At 37.9% G+C, this 21,424-nt stretch overlaps 1 protein-coding gene across 3 annotated transcripts in view; it reads left to right on the forward strand.

Annotated features, from left to right (window-relative positions):
- Positions 1–21,424, forward strand: part of ACBD6 (acyl-CoA binding domain containing 6) — a 202,505-nt gene that overhangs the window by 156,775 nt on the left and 24,306 nt on the right. For all 3 annotated transcript variants that reach the window (XM_043568327.1, XM_043568326.1, XM_043568329.1), the window contains one exon: positions 20,721–20,751. In XM_043568327.1, the coding sequence (XP_043424262.1) occupies positions 20,721–20,751 (31 nt within the window). The remainder of the gene's footprint in view (positions 1–20,720; positions 20,752–21,424) is intronic.

Genomic DNA, 21,424 nt, shown 5'->3' on the forward strand with positions numbered 1-21,424 from the left:
TGTGGCCTGTCAAGAACTGTAAACGCCAGGTGATATTTGATGGCCATGGAGATGGGGACAGAGATAGATAGCACAAACAGCTTAATCTAGGTAGGTGTTTGTTATGAAGAATAATTGGATAAAGTAGGGAGATTGGGGGGTGGGGAGAGAGAGAGACAGTGAGAGTGTGTGTGTGTGTGTGTGTGTGTGTGTGTGTGTGTGTGTGTGTTTTAAAAAAGAGCCACAGTAGATTTTTTTAGAATGATTAATCTAGTGACAGTGTACTGTTATTAGGGAGAAAGACAATAGGGAGGACCACCATGAAGATGCCATTGTGTTAATTCAGATATGAACTGATAAAGAATTTGTATTTGAGTAACAACAGAAGATATGAATAAATTTCCCAGATACCAAAAGGAAAATTTGAACTCGGGTCCCTTAACAGGTTGGGTTAAGGAGTGCTGGAAGGAAACATTGAAATGAGGCACCACTGGAGACGGTTGAAACATCTTTAGTTGCACTGTTACTATCATATAGCCTGGTGGGTCATACCAAAATTGTTCAGTTGCTGGGGAAAGGAATGGGGAGTGAGGAGAATGCAAGTAGAGAAATATTTGATACGATTTTTACGATAGCTTAAAGACTTGACTTCAAAAAAAAATCAGTTTTACAGTGACATTCAGAGGAAAAGCTGAAGAGAATCTGAAGTATTAATAAAACTTTGCGAGAGATGAAAAGAGGAGCTAGAAAGAATAGGAAGTGGTTTTATTTCAGGGGAAAATGAGATGAAAGAGAGGCCCGCTAATAAATGAGAGGGTATGAACCCAAAAAAGCCTCATCATTAACTAAAGAATGAAACCCATTTTTAAAAGCTGACTTCACATAAGAAGTGAATTAACTAAAATTAGATAAAAAGTATAAAATATTTTGTTAAGTGGAAGTGACTTTGCTCTTGCAATGTCCTAAAGCAAATAAAAATCTCTGGAAATATTTTGCCTCTTCACCTACAAATGATATTTTAAAAAAAGCAGCTTTCTTAGTGAATAAAGGTAATTTTCAAGTATATTCTTGATCCCTAATATATTTTGTTCTATTAACTTGAGAACTAAAAAAGGGAAAAGAAAAAGTATAAGAGCAAAAAGAAAGCTTATTTGGATTTTATTTGTTGATACATTGTTCAATAAGTCTGTCATTTAGTAAAAGCAGTGCAACAAATGTAGAAAGTAAATGTTTAGAAAGCTATGGACTATATACAGCTGACAAAAAATAAGCAATATTTGTATATCCAGAAATATATATTTAGAAATTAATAGCTTTTGGACTGAAGGTTTTAATTAATGGAAGAGGTAAAAATATGTCACAATTTCTGTCTTGATTCTATCCCATATGGTTTTTATTCAGGAACTTCAGTGTTCACTTTGAAACCTGCCAGTCTTGGTCTCACTTCATGAAACCTCGCAACCCCAGACACATTCGTTTGTGCTCTGTGTTAACTTACTTGTACACAAACATCTCGGATCATGCTTCCTTTAAGATTTCAAATTCTGATATTTCTCTAAATCATTCTTTTTTTTTTTTAAGTTTATGTACTTACAGAGAATGAGCAGGCGTGAGTGGGTTAGGGGCAGAGAGAGAAGGAGAGAGAGAATCACAAGCAGGCTCTGTGCTGTCAGTGCAGAGCTTGACGTGCACTGTGAGAACTGTGAGATCATGACCTGAGCTGAAATCAAGAGTCAGACACTTAACCAACTGAGGCACTCAGGCACCCCTCTAGATTATTCATTCTTACATCCCCCATTTCCCAATCCTGATCCTTCATTACCTGCCTTAACATGCCTCCCAACTCAACCTGGAGCCCTGCAGTAGTCTTTTCAGTTCATCATAGGGACCAAGAGGATGGGAGTGTGGTACCAAGACTGAAACCCGATCTTTAGCCCACAGTTGGAGCTCCTTCAGTTTCCCTGTGTGGTTGTATTTGCTAGAGAAAGACACCATTCTTTCTCCCAGAGACAGCTGCTCCTTATCATCAAGGTTTTATTTTTAATTTATCTCCCCCCGCCCCACACCAAAATTGAAAGGTAAGTAAGTCTTACCATGTTACTGTTTCCATCCCTTCCCTTCGTTGGTTTTTCCTTTGTGTATTTATTCATTCAACAAATGTGTACTGGCTGCTTATAGTATACCAGGCAGCAAATTTTCATGCTCTAATAGAAAGTACCTCTTGAGGCACCTTGGTGGCTCAGTCAGTTGAGTGTGCAACTCTTGATCCTGGCTCAGGTCATGATCTCATGGTTCATGGAATTGAGCCCTGAGTCGGGCTCTGTACTGACAGGTCAGAGCCTGCTTGGGATTCTCTCTCTCCTGCTCTCTGCCTCTCCCCAGCTCGCTCTCTCTCTCTCTCTCTCTCTCTCCCTCCCTCCCTCTCCCTCTCCCTCTCTCTCCCTCTCCCTCTCCCTCCTTCTCCCTCTCTCTCTCAAAATAAATAAATTAAAAAAATAAAAGCACTTCTTTATTCACAGTATTTAAAGATGCAAATGTTTAAGAAAGAGTCTTTAAAGATTACTAATCATACCATCAAGAAATGCTTAGGGTCTCTCTATACTAAGCCTACTAATCAGTCATCTTTCTAAGCTTGAGACTTCTAGGGATAAGGAATTCAAGGACTATTAAAGTAGCTGTTTTATGTTTGGAAACATCTTTCTATTAGAAAATTAAGTATCTGACTCCCTGAAATGTTCTCACATTCTTCCAAGTTCTACAATGTGTAGCCATGTAGAAGCAAACTCAGTTCCTCTGTTTTCAGATATTTTCTCTTTCATGTCTGACATGACATAATTCAAAATTACTGTACCATCCAATTAAAACCTTTTTCAAGCTCTTTGTATATGCCTTTAACAACATTTTCCACCCAGATTCAATACTACTAACACTGTAGGAGTCATCTAACCCAGAGAATAGCACCGTATTGTTTTTTTTTAATTGCTGCATAGCCTATTACCACACATTCAGCAGCTTAAATCAATACATGTTTATTATCCCATGGGCTCTATAGTTCAGGAGTTGGGGTATGGCTTATTTGGATCTTCTCAGGGTCTCTCAAGGCTGCATTCAGAGTAACAGCCATGCTGTGTTTTCATCTGGAACTTGGTATTGTCTTCCAGACTAATTCAGATAATTGGCAGAATCTAGTTACTTGTGGTTGTAGGACTGAGGCCCTCCCTCAGCTGGAGGCCATCCCTCTCCATAGGCAGTTTACAACCTGGCCAACATGGCTGTAAAGGACAGCTCTTTCCATGCCATCTCTTCCCTCCATTATGGAAGTAGTATTCCTTATATTCACAGGTCCTAGTGATGCTCAAGGGGAAGGGCTTGCATACAAGGGCATGGATCATCAGAGATCATCCTAAAATTCTGCCTGTCACAGGGACTATCACTATCCTCATGTTAACATTATCCCAACTCTTAATACATTCCTAAAGTATAATTTGTTCTTCGAGTAGCTGCATCAAACTGAGTGAACTTATTCCTGCTAAAGACCCATGTCTTCAATTTATGCTTCTCTAAGATATTTCCTCCACACTGTAGTTCATGACTATTTGGTCCTTTGTACAGAATCTTACATTTATCTGTTAAATTTCATCCTGTTAGATTCAACTGATCCAGGCTGTCAACATTTTGTTTCTCTCACCCAGTATACCTACCTGTTTCTCTCACCCAGTATACCTACCACATCTTAACTTTGGATGGATTTCCAAAACTTCAGATCAGAATTCTAAATTTCCAACAAATGCTGTTAGTTTTCAGGGAGCTGCTATAGGCCAGACTTTCTATATTGTAAAATAACGTAACTATGAAAAATTCAAGGTGTTTTAATTTTCCATCATAATGGTAGTACCCGCTCATAGAATATATAGAAAAATAAAACAAAGGAAAATACTGCATAGATGTATATCTATTTACAATGTAGATTTTTAAAAATAAGTTTTCAATATGCCATATTTTCTTGTTTCTTTGCTTGTTTTACATAGTTGAGGTCTTACTGTAAACACTTTTTTTTAAACTTTATTTATTTATTTTGAGAGAGAGAGAGAGAACAAGAGAGCACGTGAGGGGCAGAGAAAGGAAGAGACAGAATAGAATCCCAAGCAGGCTTTGCACTGTCAGCACAGAACCTGATGCAGGGCTCGAACCCAAAAACCCTGAGATCATGATCTGAGCCCAGATCAAGGGTCAGATGCTTAACCGACTGAGCCACCAAGGAGCCCCACTGTAAAAATACTTTTGATTCTTCCATTTACACTTAATAATATTGTGATGATTTTCTAGGTTATAAATACCTTATGACCATCATTTTAAATTGCTATATAATAATCCATTCAACACATGTATTATTAACTTGTCCTATACTGTTGGGCATTAAATTGTTCCCAGTTTCTTGCTATTCTAGATAATACTAGAATGAGCTCTTTTTTTCCCCAAAGCTTTTAAAATATTTGAAGTGTTTTTTTAAGATAGATTCTAGAGATGCTAAACCAGAGGCAGTGAACATTTACTGAGTGTTATGCTTATGCTCTTTGCAACAACAAATGAAAGTGCCTATTTCGTAGCACCCTCTGTGGATGGGGAACTTTTTTTTTTTTTTTTTACCTAGCAGACTGAAAATTTTCATTGTGAAAGTAAAGAATGAGTAAGTATGATCAGAAATAATCATTTCTTGGGTTTCTTTGCTCTGTGTGTGATTATTTACCATACAGGGGGTTTAGAATAGAGCAGATTGAGGTATATTGAGTTTTAACTGTACAATATTATAGAAACAGTAATGCTGTAAGCAGAACTCCCTTCAGAAGAGAAAGCAGCTTGGCTCTGATATCTTACATACCTTACGTATGCTAGACTAGCTTAGAAGGTTAATCTTTTAAAATAAACCAACAGCTTCTCAAAATATGCATACCTGAAAAAGTACAGCAATCAACTGAGGAGAAGTAAACATGAGTGTATAATCCTGAGGAGTAAGATTATTTACCACTGAATGTGACGAAGGTGTGCTGTATGTGAGACTATAACTTCGGTTACCTGTTGTCTTTAACTTGCGAAAGTAAAAAAATTTAACCACTCTTTTCCTTACTTGTATTTATTTTTGTTGATTTCCCCTTTCTCCTTTTCAGTAGCATGGTATATTTGAAAAAAACATGGATTTTGATGTCAGAAGAGTCTGAGACCTTGGGCAAGTTATATATAATCTCTCTGAGCCTTATTTTACTGGAAATGGGAATAAGAATGCTTATGTAATAGGGTTGTTGTGAGAGATCAAAAGAAATGTTTATAAAACTTTCAGCATACGATAGGTATTCAGCCAGTGTTTGTTCCTCTTTCTTCCCTTAGTCTAAGAAACTTGTAACTATCTAGCACCTGTTGGAAAGTTAAACATTTTAAATTAGTATGGGTTTCAAATAACTGAAGTACAGTTAAATTCTGCTTTTCATTTTTTAGCTGATCTTCTGTAAACATTTTTTTCTAACATATATTCTATACTTCACTGCCTCCTTCTTAAATTGTTGTTACTATACCGTGGGTATTTATAGAGAGTGTGAAGCATAGGGCCAAAAAGCTTCTCTTTCTCTCTTGCGATTGCTAAAATCGACTGGTTGGTGCACAGCCCAGCCCACTGTATGGCTAGCTATTCTCTGTGGTCTACAATGCCTGCAACTTGCCACCTCTGTCACAGCTGCTCATTTCTGCCGGCTGCTGCTGTTGCTGCCCTCATTCTTCCTCCTCATTACTGTTAGTCTCTGCTAGTCCTCCTGCCATTTCTCTTCTCCTTCTTTCTCTCCAGGTTTCTTCCGTTGCATCTCATAGTTCATAGGCAAATTGGACCTTCATTGCTTTCTCAAACCAGGTAGAAGGATCCTTCTATACAGTGAGCCAGCTGGCCACAGCATGTTTAATGTGGTCCTTATCGGCATTTTTCCTCCATACTGTGGGCCCTATTCCAGATACTTGAGAACGCTAAACAAGTCCTTGGATTAGTGAGGTGTAACTAGATCTGGTTTTCTTACAAGTCATTTATTTTTCTTTAGTCTTATTTAACTTTAATTTTATGCAGAGCTTTGTGCTAGTTACAAGGGATGACAGTAATTGGGGTGTCATAGGTTAAATTATGCCATAGTCCTTTCAAAAGAGCAGGAGAACACGTATTCACGAATAATACAAGCTAAAGAGGGGATGAGAGAGACAAAGTTTTAGTTAAGAATTGGGAAGGCTCAAGGTTCTAGTGGAAGTTCTAAAGCAGAGTGGCTGGCTGCCTTTGAGTCCAGTCTCAGAGTGGTGGGTGATAGCTTTGAGTCCCTTCAAGAGTCAGAACAGAGAAACAGGCTAGATGGAGGGAAGCTTTCATGATTCTTTTCCATTTCAAAGGTAATGGTAGAGAATCACTTAATGGGATTGTGGGCACGTTTTTCCTTTTCTTCTTTTTCTTATTTAAATTTCATGTATTATTTTGTCATTCCTTTATATTCCTTATGAATTTTTATTATTGATTTGGAAACAGGACGTGGAGGTATAGTGGAGGGTTGCACATTTCTATACTTTTGTAGTCTGAATTTTAAGCATGGCTGAATTTTTATACACTCTAACTTTATTATGTGATTTTGTTTATTTTAATTCAACTGAGTATTTTTATTTTACCCTAATGTATAATCCCTTACAAAGATTTTAAATGTATAACCAATTTTAATTTATTGGAATTGTTTTTGCTGCTGTTTATAACAACTCCGTATTTATTAACCTGGAACATTTGTTTTAAGCTAAAACAGAAAGGGAAGGCATAAATAATCATGACAAACAACCCTTTTCTGGTGTGGTCATTTGAAATGAAACAACTAAAAAATTTAATCAACTTAAATTTTAAAAAATTAGCTGATATAAGTTGTAAACCAGATGAGTAAAAGCTTTCACTTACTCATTCTTGACATTCAATTCCATTTATTCTTTGTAATATATTTTAAAACAGAATGTTTATAAAGACTAAGGTTTGGTTTCCTATATCCTGTTTTGAAGTTATCAAGAGAAAATGTCTAGAGTCATATTCTTGCTTTAATACAAATTCCACTTTAATACACAAAGTGGAATAGCAGAGGTTAAGATTTTGCAAATACAAGATAATGTGTTTTATATAAAGTATCATAATCATAATAATAAGAGTATTATAATATAGTAGTTGATTTAAAATAATTATTAACTATGATTAAAAACTGAACAAGCTTTATATTAATGAGTCATTACCATTGAGTTCATTGATTGAACATTTCTTAAGTGCTTATTATGTGCCAGGCATACAAAAGATGAATAAAAGAAGAATTTGCATTTGAGTCCCTAAAGACTGCATTATGATTAGTGAGTAATGTAAAATAATCGTCTTTCTTTGTTTCACTCAGAAACCTATTCTTTAGACATATCAAGGCACTTAGACATACAAACAACTCAGAATTGAGGAAAATTCTTAATGTCTTTTTAAAGCCTATTCCCTTCTCTAGTACTCTTGGAAGACAGGAAACGTAATAGAATTAGAAGACAAGCTGATTGTCCTCCCATCTTTCTATTCCCAACTTGCCAGTCAGTTCTGTGATTAGAGTCATGGTTCTTACGTTCATGTCCCTGCTCTAATTGATTTCTGGGTGGACATGCTCTAAGTCGAAAGATCAAAACTCTCAACATTTTACATTAAACACTAGAACACTTCAGCCCGTAGCATGTGAACTCAAAAGCCCCAAATTAGACATGGTGATCTGAGGAACATAGCAAACGAGAAATGTGTGGGAGGTAACCCTATCATGCTTGTAATTGTGAAGAGCCATTTACAAGTAGTCATGATTCTAATTGGTTTGATCAGTTTTTATTGCAAAGACCTAAGTAATAATTAGAATCACTGAAAAATAAATGTAAATATATACATAGGATTCAGAGAAAATACAAAGGAATAGTAACTTTTTCTTGTTAAAAAATTAATAATAATATTAAGACATTTTGTAAAAGTACAAATAATATAAAGAAAAAGATTTTAGTCATCTTTAATCTCAGCCTTGAGGTAACCCCTTATCACATTTGATGTTTTCCTTATCTTTTTTCTGTAGGTAGGTAACACACTTTAAAAACAAAAAATGGGGGTACCTGGGTGGCTTAGTTGGTTAAGGGCCTGACTTCGGCTCCAGTCATGATCTCACATCTCATGAGTTTGAGCCCCGCATCGGGCTCTGTGCTGACAGCTCAGAGAGAGCCTAGAGCATGCTTTGGATTCTGTGTGTGTGTCTCTCTCTTCCCCTCCCCTGCTCCCAATCTGTCTCTCAAATATAAATAAACATTTAAAAGATTTAAAAAAAGGAGGGGATCATTGTGTACATAGTTTTATAACCTATTTTATGTATTTATCACATATATCTTCTCTTTTCCATAGATATGTAATTTAACATAATTTCTGATGGCTGCCTGGTATTCTGTCACGCAGGTGTATCCTACTATAGCCATGCCACTGGTGAGATGCTTGTGTTGTTCTCTTTCGCAGTATGTTAGCTAGATTATAAGCCCCATGAGCACAAAGACACAGCCGGTTTATTTATCATTGTGGCCCTCATATATAGGCTTTCAGAAAATAGGTGCTTAATTCTCCTACCCTTCCTTGTCTGCACCTACGCAGCTAAACATGCCACGTGTTTACACAACTGTGCTCACTTCAGAGTTGTGACCATTAATCTCAAGTGCCGCCCATTTGAGTGCCAGCCCTTGGTGCTGCCCAGCACTTACACTACCTTTCCTTACTTCATGAAGTCTCCTGCCCTGTGAGATAACACTTTCATACTTCCTCTTCTCTCCTCAAAATCCAGACACCTCCTTCTTCAGCTTCATTCTCTGCTAATGACTTTTCTTCCCACTTAACTGAGGAAGCAAGAGTCATTTTTAAAAAACTGCCACAAGTTCTTACCATCACATCTACCCACCTCCCTGCATCTGTGCTTATAGACCCCCTTCCCTCCTATGAGTGTGTATGAACTACCTGTGCCCCAAAAGCCAGCCCCTCTGCTTATATATCATCCCATCCTACTCAGGGATCTTAGTCCACATATCCTTTTATGCATGGTCAGTTTTCTTTCTCTTCTTTATAAGAATTGGTGCTATCTCTGCCCCATTTAACTGTCCCAACTACTGCCCCATTTCACTCCTCCTCTTTATGGCAAAATTCCGTGGAAGAGTTTTTTGTGTTCTCACCCCTCCTTTCCCATTAGTTCTTGGACCCACTTGAATGAGGTGTCCATTTCCACTATTCTTCCAGTTCTTATCAGGAAAACCACTAACTTCCACTTTGCCAACTCTAGGGATCACTTTTCAGTTGTTACTTTACCTGAACTATTGAGCCACATTTGGCATAATTACTCCTTCTCGAAATACTTTATTCTCTTCTGTTTCAGAACATTGCACTCCTCTGGTTTTCTTACTACCTTATTGGCTTTCTCAATTCCGTGGGTTCTTTCCTCTTCAGTAGTCCCTTCTCAGTTCCTTTGGTTGCCTCTTTTGCTATCCTCTTGTCTTGGGATGCCTGAGAGCTCAACCTTTTCTCTTTGCACAATTCTTTGGTGATCTCATCCATTCCCTGGGCTTTAAATATATGCTCACAAATCTCAGATTTATATTTCTATTCTGTACCTCTCTCCTGAACTTCAGACCCATATTCTAACTGCCAACTTGACATTTCTCCTTGGATGTCTGATAGACATCCCATACTTAACCTGTCCAAAACCAGACTCCCGAAACCTCCTTGGCTCCAGTCCTTCTCATCTTAGTTAATGGCAATTATATCCTTGCTTCTCAGGCCAAATTCTTGGTGGAATCCTTAACTTCTTTCTTTTCTTACACTAATAACCAATCTGTTAGCAAATCCTATCCCTTCTACCTTCATAATATGAACAGAATCTGATCACTTTTCACCTCGCCTTCTGCTAACCCTTTGGCCCAAGTCTTCTCATTTCTTACACAGATGGTTAAAATAAGCTCCCTGGGTGGTTTTCCACTTTCCCTTAGTCTCTTCCCAGCCTAGTGGTCAGGGTGATCCTCTTAACCCATAAATGAAGTCAAGTTACTCCTGCTTAAAACCCTCCAGTGATCTTTTACTAAATTCAGAATAAAAGCCTACAAGGCCCTGTGCCCTGTGGCCCTCTGTTACCTCTCACACCTCATTTCCTATTACTGCTCTAACTTGCTCACTCTGCTGCTGTCACACACTGGCCCCTTTTTAGTTCCTGAAACATGCCAGCACATGACCATTTCAGAGCCTTGCTCATCTTACTCCCTCTATTGCTTCCCCCCCCCGCCACCGCCGAGAGTCACAGAGCTTGTTCCCTCATCATTTTCAAGTTTTTCACCCCCAGTAATTTTTGTAGTAAGGCGTGTGTTGACTACGTTATTTTAAGCTGAAACCCATTGTACCTGCCTCCAGTGTTCCCTGTCCCTTCCTGCTTTATTTTTTCTCTACATCATGTATTATCATCTAACATATTGTGTATTTTACTTCCTTCATTTATTTTCTGTGCTCCTCTCCTCCAAAACTAGGATGGAGATTTTTGTCTGTTTTTATTTACTGCACTGAGAACAGTGCCTGGCACATAGTAAGGACTCAGAAAATATCTGTTAATGAATGAATGTAAGCATTAGCATCCTTGGCATATAAACATGTGTACAAATCCATGATTCATTTTTTCTTTCACTCAGTGAAATGTTTGAGTGTTTACTGTGTGCCAGATACTGTGCTAGGTACTAGGTGTGTAACAGTCAAAAAGTCAGACAAGGGGGCGCCTGGGTGGCTCAGTCGGTTGAGCGTCCGACTTCGGCTCAGGTCACGATCTCACGGTCCGTGAGTTCGAGCCCCGCATCAGGCTCTGTGCTGACAGCTCAGAACCTGGATTCTGTTTCAGATTCTGTGTCTCCCTCTCTCTCTGACCCTCCCCCTTTCATGCTCTGTCTCAAAAATAAATAAACGGTAAAAAAAAAAAAAAAAAAAAAGACAAGGGACCTACCCTTGTGGAGCTCATAATCAAATGAAGATGACAGAGAAATACGTTTTTAAACTATAAATTGTAGAAAGTGTTATGAAAGAAACAACCAGGGGATTGAACTGAAGAAAAGCAACAGGAGGTGACCTCTCTGAGGCAAGCAGTGAGGGAGGACTTTCTCTACATGGATGAGAGAGAGGCTGGGACTTGAAGGATGAGGAGGGATCCAGCTATGTGGAGAGCAGAAGGAACAGCGTTTTAGGAGATCAGATTAGAAAGTTGGGCAGGGTTTCCTAGGTCCAGTGGTTCTCAAAGTATGGAATGGGAACCCCTGGAAGTCCTTCTGGTCTTTTCAAGGGGTCCATAAAGTCAGCACTATTTTCCTGACGACACTGTTTGCCCTTTTTTGCACTCGTTCACTCAGGAGCAAGCAGTGGCATTTTCCAGAGGCCACATGACATGGTATCACAACAGACTGAATGCTGAATAGGAGATGAATATCCAGTTATTTTCTACTTCGGCATTAAAGACATTTGCAAAAATGTAAAATAATGTCACTCTTCTCAGTGTTTTCCTTTCTTTTGGAAACTGTATTTGCATTTAAAAAATTAAGTTACTTATTATAACAGGTAATGATTTTTAAATTTCTCAACTTTAGTTTCTAATATGGTAAATATTGATAGATATAAACCACCTAAACAGAAGCTCTTTAAGGCCCTCAGTAATTTTGAAGACTTACTATACAAGGGCCTTCAGACCAAAAAGTTTAAGATCTGCTGTCCCAAGTTATGGTAAGAGTACTTTTTGTACTTTATTCTAAGAGTGATGGAAAGCCGTTGAAGGATATTAAACCGAGGTAGTGATGTGATCTAATTTAACTTTTGAAGAGTTCACTCACTGCTATGTAAAGAATACACTGGAGTGGGCCAGCAGTGGGAGGGGTGGGGACACATATGTAAAGGCATTGCATCAGGCCAAGTAAGCAGTGATGAAGGGTTGTACTGAGGTGTGGAGTATTAGTTTGTAGAACTGCCATAACAAAGTGCTACATACTAGGTTGCTTAAAAAAAAAAGGTATTTATTGTTAGTAGGGCCATTTTTCTTCTGAAACCAGTAGGGGAGAACCTCACCATGCCTCTCCGAGCTTCTAGTGTTTGCTGGCAGCCCTTGGGATTCCTTGCTTTATAGATGCATAACTCCTGTCTTTTTCCAAATAAGGTCACAGTCTGAGGTAATGGGAGTTAGGATTTTAACATTATGGTGCGTAATAGGGGGAGGCAATGAGGACGAAGAGAAATGAAGGTGTCTATTTTGGAAGTAGAACCAGAATGGGCTGCTGGTTGATTAGATCTAGAGGATGAGGAAAAGAGAAGTCAGGGGTGGAACTCCCATTCCTGGCTTGGGAAGCTAGATGAATAGTACACCCAAATGACACTCCATTTATTAACATGAACACTTGAGGATGGGACCATGTTTCTTAAGGGATACATTCCCAGAAGTGGAATTGCTAGGCCACCATTTTCTTGAGTATGCTCATGCATTTTTTCTTCCATACAGACCTTATTTAGTGTTATTAGTACTGTTTTAGCATTATGTAGTATTATTCTATCAGGCCGTCCTGATTTAAACAATCAGATATAGTAAAATGCAATATTGTAGCCCAGTTCACCTAGGTAGTCGAAGAATTTAGGCAAAAAGAAAATAAAAATAGGAAGAGGAAACACATGCCCTGAAAGAAGCTCTAATGATCAAAGTGACATAATTAAGAGTTGGCAAAGTCCTTTGAGATCCAAAAAGTATTTCAAATTAAATTTCTTGATGGGCATTCTGGATATATGTTTAATACCATATGATAATGTCTACTACAGTTTCCCCTGCTGTATGAAAAGCTGGCCTTAGGTAAAAATGTCTAAGTTCCCTAGTAACATGGTGAGGCTAAAGATGTCAATTATAAGGCAGCCAACGGAATGGGAAAAGATATTTGCAAATTACATATCAGACAAAGGGCTAGTATCCAAAATCTATAAAGAACTCACCAAACTCCACACCCGAAAAACAAATAATCCAGTGAACAAATGGGCAGAAAGCATGAATAGACATTTCTCTAAAGAAGACATCGGATGGCCAACAGGCACATGAAAAGATGCTCAACGTCGCTCCTCATCAGGGAAATACAAATCAAAACCACACTCAGATATCACCTCACGCCAGTCAGAGTGGCCCAAATGAACAAATCAGGAAACTATAGATGCTGGAGAGGATGTGGAGAAACAGGAACCCTCTTGCACTGTTGGTGGGAATGCAAACTGGTGCAGCTGCTCTGGAAAACAGCTTGGAAGTTTCTCAAAAAATTAAAAATAGATCTACCCTATGACCCAGCAGTAGCACTGGTAGGAATTTACCCAAGGGCAGGAGTGCTGATGCACAGGGGCACTTGTACCCCAGTGTTTATAGCAGCACTCTCAACAATAGCCAAATTATGGAAAGAGCCTTACTGTCCATCAACTGATGAATGGATAAAGAAATTGTGGTTTATATACACAATGGAATACTATGTGGCGATGAGAAAGGTATGTATGTATGTGTGTATGTATGTATGTATGTATGTATGTATGTATATACCACATCTTCATTATCTATCAGTGGATACATGAGTTGCTACCCTATCTTGGCTTCTGTGAATGTTGCAATAAACATAAAGGTGCATATATCTTTTCAAATTAGTGTTTTCATTTTCTTTGGCTAAATACCCAAAAGTGGTATTACTGGATCATATGGTATTTCTATTTTTAATTTTTTGAGGAAGCTCTATACTGGTTTCCACAGTGGCTGCACCAATTTACATTCCCACCAACAGTGCATGAGGGTTCCTTTTTCTCCACATCCTTATCAACGCTTGTTATTTCTTGTCTTTTTGATTCTGGCCATTCTGACAGGTGTAAGATGATCTCTTATGGTTTTGATTTGCATTTTCCTGATGATGAGTGATGTTGAGCATCTTTTCATGTGTCTGTTGGCTATCTTAATTAATGTCTTTGGGAAAATGTCTAATCAAGTCCTCTACCCATTTTAATCAGATTATTTGAGGGGGATAGAGTTATAGAAGTTCTTTTTTTAAAAAAAATACCACTCTTATTTTCCAACAAAGGTTTGTTTTTCTTTGTTTTTGTTGTTGTTTTTAGTATAATTGATGCACAATGTTACATTAGTTTCAGGTATACAACCTAGTGATTCAGCTTCTCTGTATGTTACGCTGTGCTCCCCACAAGCATAGCTACCATCTGTCAGTCACCTGCAATGCTACAACGATGTCATTGATTATATTCCCCATGCTGTGCCTTTTATTTCTGTCTTAACTCATTTCATAACTTTATATTTTGGATAGTAACCCCTTATTGAATGTATCATTTGCAATATTTTCTCCTATTCAGTAGGTTGCCACTTGATTTTTGTTGATGGTTTCCTTTGCTGTGCAGAAGCTTTTTATTTTGATGTAGTCCCAATAGTTTATTTTTGCCCTTGTTTCCCTTACTTGAAGAGACAAATCTAGAAAAATGTCACTAAGGCTGATGTCAGAGAAATTACTGCCTGTGTTTTCTTCTAGTTTTATGGTTTCAGGTCTCACACTTAGGTCTTTAACCCATTTTGAGTTTATTTTTGTGTGGTCCAGTTACATTCTTTTGCATGTAGCTGTCCAGTTTTCCCAGCACCATTTGTTAAAGACTGTCTTTTTCCGGGGCTCCTGGGTGGCTCAGTCGGTTAGGCGTCTGACTTTGGCTCCGGTCACGATCTCACGGTTTGTGGGTTCAAGCCCTGCGTCAGGCTGTGTGCTGACAGCTCAGAGCCTAGAGCCTGTTTCAGATTCTGTGTCTCCCTCTCTCCCTTCCCCTCCCCCACTCTCACTTTGCCTCATTATGTCTCTCAAAAATAAATAAATGTAATAAAATTTTTTTAAAAAGACCGTCTTGTCCCCATTGCATATTCTTGTCTCCTTTGTCGTAGATTAATTGATCATATAGGCATTGGTTTATGTCTGGGCTCTCTATTCTGTTCTGCTGATCTATGTGTCAGTTTTTGTGCCAGTATCATACTGTTTTGATTCCTACAGCTTTGCAGTATATGTTGAAATCTGGGATTGTGATACCTCCAGCTTTATTCTTCTTTCCCAAGATTACCTTGGCTCTTGAGGCTCTTTTGTGGTTCCATACAAATTTTAGGATGATTTGTTCTCATTCTGTGAAAAATGCTGTCAGTATTTTGGTAAGGATTGCATTGAATCTATAGATTGCTTTGGGTAGGATGGACATTTTAACAATATTGGTTCTTTTAATCCACGAACCATGGAATATCTTTCTGTTTGTTCGTGTCGTCTTCAATTTCTTGCATCAGTGTTTTATGGTTTTCACAGTATAAGTCTTTCACCTCATAAGGTTAAGTTTATTACTAGGTATTTTTATTCTTTTTGGTACAATTATAAATGGGATTGTTTTCTTAATTTCTCTTTCTGTTACTTCATTACTATTGTATAGAAATGTAACAGGTTTGTGTATATTAATTTTATATCCTGCAACTTTACTGAATTCATTTATCAGTTCTAATCGTTTTTGGTGGAGTCTTTAGGGTTTTCTATATATAGTATTATGTCATTTGCAAATAGTGACAGCTTCACTTTTTCCTTACCAATTTGGATGCCTTTTATTTCTTTTTATTGCCTCATTGCTACAGCTAGGACTTCTAGTATTAAGTCGAATAATATGGTGGGAGTGGACATCCTTGTCTTATTCCTGATCTTAGAAGAAAAATTCTCAGTTTTTCACCATTGGATATGATGTTAGCTATAAAATATGTGTATCTTGACTTAGAAATATGGCTCTTGATTCAGTTTGATAAAATGCTTCTAGCAGTAGGGAAAAACTCAGGACTTGGCCACAGAGTTTTATGCACAGGAAATAGTAATGTTATCAGTGGTTTAATGTTAAAGGGATAAAATAAAGTTTCCTATATATAATTTCTAAGCAAAATATTTAATATTTTCATCAATACTTCATTTGGTAAAATTAAATATATTTCTTGTATTTGATAGAGTGCCCAGTCTGGAGATAGAAGAAAACTAAGTTCTTAAAGAAATAATTACTAATAAAATGGAGACGTGATTAAAACAAAGTAAGAAAGGATAAGTGCAGAATACATGTGGGGAGAGAAATAATCTGTATAAATTCATGAGGGACCAGTTTGTTGTGTGCACCTATAGAAGAAAAGGAATCTGGAAGTCATACTGAATATAGTAATCATTTAGCCCTTAGTTAACTATAAACTCAGTCTCCTGTTCATCATTGTTTAGTCCCTCATTACATTACTTTATTTGGTATTATATTCCATACTATAGGAATTATGTGGGAACTTTTGTTTTTAATTCAGGTAAAAGAAAAAAGGTACATCAAGAAATTAAAAAATAAACCAATGAGGAAAGATTAATGTATTCATTCCCCCATTTCAAGAACATTTATTGAGCATACACTATATGCAAGATAACTGTGATGGGCACTGGGTAAAAGACATAGTACTTGTCTGCAAGAAGTTTACAGTCTTAGTGGAAGAGACAGGTAAGTGTGTATGATCTGCCCAGTGTAGAAAAAGAGGAGTTGGGGAGGTTTCCTGAAGAAAGTGAACTGAGTCTTAAAGGTTAAGGGATTTCCTTTTCCCCCAGATTCCAGACTAAATAATCTGAAAATTTTTCCCACTGTAAAACACCCAGCAGTGCAGCAAAAAATACAATAAGCATCCCTCTGAATGCAGAGCAGAGCTTTAAAAAAAAAAAAAAAAAAAAAAAAAAGCAAGGTAATTCTCCAAGGGCCCAAACACACACAGCTAAGAAACAGAATTTCAGAGACTCATTTTCTCTCCATCTCTGACCACTACTTCTCTCTGTGAATACTTACTCACTTTTTTCCTACTGAAGAAGTTTTCTCCAAGAAGTGAAGAATGTCTCCACTTGCAGTTTGGGTTCACACCTTCTGCTGTTGCTTCTTTAAAACTTTCTTTTATTTATATTTTGGTAAAATACAACATAAAATTAACTGTTATAACCATTTTTAAGTGTACAGTTCAGTGGCATTAAGCACATTCACACTGTCGTGCAGCCACCACCACCATCCACCTCCAGAACTTTTTCACCATCGCAGATTGAAACTCTGTACCCATTAAACAATAACTCCTCATTCCTTCCTTCCCTGAGCCCCTGGTGTCCACTATTCTGTTTTTCTGTCCCATTGAATTTGGCTACTCTGAGTACTTCGTGTAAATGAAATAATACAGTATTTGTCCTTTTGTGTCTGTCTCATTTCACTGCACCATTTTCTTTTGCTTGGAGAGGAAAGGACCTTCTCTATACACATACTTCCATCCCCTAGTTCCATATTTTAAAATCCTGAGAGAAAAAATAGGATAGGTTTGGCTTAGCTTTTCAGACCAGGAGGATGATGGGTGCTATGGTTTGTTCAGCTTGGGTTACCCTTGCATCTTCCCCAGTTCTTTGTGTAAACATACCTTTTCATAGAGCCTTTTTTTGTCCTCTCTATCTAAAACAGCACCCCACATCACTCTAGATTCTTATTCTGCTTTATCTTTTCAGAGCACTTATCTCTGCCTATTATTAAATATACTTACTTGCTTATTACTTTTCCTGGCAGTAGAATATAAGATTTATAACATGAAGGACTTTGTCTGTCTTGCTTGTCTCCGTGTTTCTAGTCCCTAGATCAGTGACTGGGACATAATAGGAGCTCGATAAATATTTTTAATTAATTAACTGGAAATTGGGCTGAAGATACACATTTAGTATTCATTGGTAAAAGTGATTAAAAGAAATGGTTTCCACCTCCCTAGTGAAGATAACCAATTAGAAATTAAAAGAAACTAGCCTTTAATATATATGAATAGGGTGATTAAATAAGAAAGTTATGCACAAATAGCAAGAGAACTACACTTTCTAAAGATAGATAATTGTGGAAAATAATAACCTTGCTTGATGGATGCATAAGTCCAAAATTATAATAGATTAAGCCCTTTCTGAAATTGTTTTTCTATTACTGCACATTTAAACCATAAATGAATAAACGAATGTGTAAACTCATCACATACATGCGTGTGAATGCGTAAACACACACACTCTTTTACTGATTAACATTGGAAGTGGGCAAAGTAGATATGAGTCTAAAGCTGTAATGGGCAGTTCAGTTCTTTCTAAATTCCTTTGGTGGTAGCCAGGCAATTCAGAACACTCTGGAGCACAACTTCCTATTGTCATGCTGATCACCCATCAGCATCACTTGGATTGGAACCTGTTAACTGTAGCTGCCTTCGCTCTCTTCCCTTACCTGTCCTTAACCTCAAGAGCAGGGCAAGGCAAAGGGGAGCAGGGAGCAAGGTAGGGGCTATATTGGAAAAGACAAGAAAGACGTAGGCATTTTGTAATGTATATAATTGTTGAATCACTGTGTAGTATACATGCGACTAATATAATTGTGTCAGCTATACTTCAATTAAAAAAAATTTTAAGGAGGCAAAAATGTTCTGTTATCTCCCTGACTTCTTAGTGCTGCTTTCCATCATTCCCTTAGAATTTATTATCCTTATGTTGCTCAGTGAGCATCCACTGTTACACTTCAGCCAAGTCTACCCTACTCCCAGGGGCCCTCAAAATTACTTCTTTCATATCTCCACTCACTTCTCACACCTCACTCCCAAATCCAACAAGAATTCCCATTCTCTGGTAGGAAAACTGTTTAATTAAACTATACTGCAGGGCACCTGGGGGGCTTAGTTGGTTAAGCGTCCCACTTTGGCTCAGGTCATGATCTCACAGTTCGTGGGTTCAACCCCATGTCAGGCTCTGTGCTGACAGCTCAGAGCCTGGAGCCTGCTTCGGATTCTTTGTCTCCCTCTCTCTTTGCCGCTTCCCTGCACTCTCTATCTCTCTCAAAAATAAACTTAAGGAAAAAAATGTTTTTGAACTATATTGCCTTAAAGTTGTCTCCCTACCCCCACCAGAAGTCACCCCTGTAAACCTTCTCTAGGTGTTAAAAAGCCCTTAAGGAGTGACTTTCTCACTATTTATCTGAACCAGTAAAGAACTTTCCTGTGACAGCTTTTTGCTTTCCCTCCTAGGGGATTAAATAGAACCATAGCCAAAAAGTTCTGGGAATCAATCCCCACATTCAACTTTTAAGAAGTGGGAAATGTAGATACGATGTACCCTAGAATAGTTGATTAAGTCATAATATCACCCTCTCCCAGTTATTCACAACAATTAAGCTTTTTTTAAATTTTATTATACTTTTTCACTTTTGAGAGAGAGAGAAAGAATGCAAGCAAGCAGGGGAGGGGCAGAGAGTGAGGGAGAGAGAGAATCCTAAGCAGGCTCCTCTCCAGCATGATGTAGGGCTTGAACTAGCGAACTGTGAGATCATGACCTGAGCAGACACATAACCAACTCAGCCACCCAGGTGCCCCTAAGCATTTATTCTTAATTATCAGGGCACAATAGGGCCATGCATATTACTAAGTCAATGTCAAATTAATTACTAAATTCTGCTTTCACTTGTACTTAATCCTGATTTATTTGTTGTTCATTAATATCATCACCTACTCTCAACTTAATAAGAGGCAGTATTGTATTGCTGGGGTGCCTGGATGGCTCAGTCAGTTGAGCATCTGGCTCTTGACTTTGGCTCAAGTCATGCTCTCATGGTTCCAGGGTTTGAGTCCCATATTGGGCTCTGTACTGATGGCTTGGAGCCTGCTTGGGATTCTGTCTCCCTCTCTCTCTGCCTCTTCCCCACCCATAAGAACGCACGCACTATCTCTCAAAAATAAACGTTAAAAAAAAGGCAGTGTTGCTAAAAAGCACTTACCTGTGCTAAAATTAGTATATACAGTTAGAATATCTTGGTTTTAAAAGAATAAAAAAATTAAATCAACTATTGGAGTTATCTATGGGAACTCCAAACTTAATAACTTCTAAGACTTTGTGTGCTTTGAAATCACATTTCTTTTTATTTATTTATTTTTTCAAGTTTATATATTTGGAGAGAGAGAATCCCAAGCAGGCTCCACGAGCCCAGCATGGGTTTCAGTCTCACAAACTGTGAGATCATAACCTGAGCCGAAATCAAGAGTCAGACGCTTAACTGACTGAGCCACCTAGGCACCCCTGAAATCACATTTCTTTATGGTATTTGCTCTGGTTAGGAAACCTAATATTTGAATCTAGAATTTATGAATATTTGAAAGGGGATTGAAAAGCTACTAACTTCTGAGAAATCACAGATGTCTCAGATATATTTGGTGATAAACTTAAAAAAACATTATAATACTAGCTGAGATCAATGATACACAGCATCAGAGGGTTTTTGCCATTAATTGGGTAATCAAACTGCCACATTCTAAGAGGTTCCCTTTGGTTTAATATCTGCAATCTGGTTATCCTGTGACTCTGCTGTAGCTACTTCAGTACACAAGTTACCATTCAACACTCTCCTATTCTCCCAGGTAGAGCTTGGCCAAAAGTTACTGTGAGGCAAGAAGAACTGTATTTGATAAACCTTTAGAACTTTGGTATATCAGATATATTTGCTATAGCTTGTGTACTTCCATACTTCTGCAATAACTTAGACTTCTAAAATGTGTTATTTGTTTCTTTTACAGGACAATGAAGGTCAAACAGCTCTACATTATGGTAAGATGTCTCTAACTTATTAATAACCATATTTGGAGGTTTTCTTTATTTGTTTATTTCAACTTTGTCCAACCCTGTGTAGTGCTTGGAAAAAGGCCTGGACAGTTGGTACAGCCAGTGTGGAAAACAATGTGGAGGTTCCTCAAAAGATTAAAACTAGAATTACCATGTGATCCAGTAATTCCACTACTATATACTTACCCAAAGAAAACAAAAGCACTAACTAAAAAATATGCACCCCATGTGGACTGCAGCATTATTTACAATAGCCAAGATACAGAAGCAACCCAAGTGTCCACTATAGATGAATGGATAAAGAAGATGTGATGTGTATGTGTATATATATGTGTGTACACACACACAGAAATATTAGCCACAAAAAAAGAATGAGATCCTGCCCTTTGCAACAACATGGGTGAACCCAGAGGGTATTATGCTAAGTGAAATAAATCAGTCAGAGAAAGACAAATACTAGATTATTTCACTCGTTTAAGAATTTAAGAATCAGGGGCGCCTGGGTGACTCAGTCGGTTAAGCGGCCAACTTCGGCTCAGGTCATGATCTCATGGTCCATGAGTTCGAGCCCCGCGTTTGGCTCTGTGCTGACAGCTCAGAGCCTGGATTCTGTTTCAGATTCTGTGTCTCCCTCTCTCTCTGCCCCTCCCGTGTTCAT

The sequence above is a fragment of the Prionailurus bengalensis genome, chromosome E4 (genome assembly GCF_016509475.1).
Source record: "Prionailurus bengalensis isolate Pbe53 chromosome E4, Fcat_Pben_1.1_paternal_pri, whole genome shotgun sequence".
NCBI classification, from domain to species: domain Eukaryota; kingdom Metazoa; phylum Chordata; class Mammalia; order Carnivora; family Felidae; genus Prionailurus; species Prionailurus bengalensis.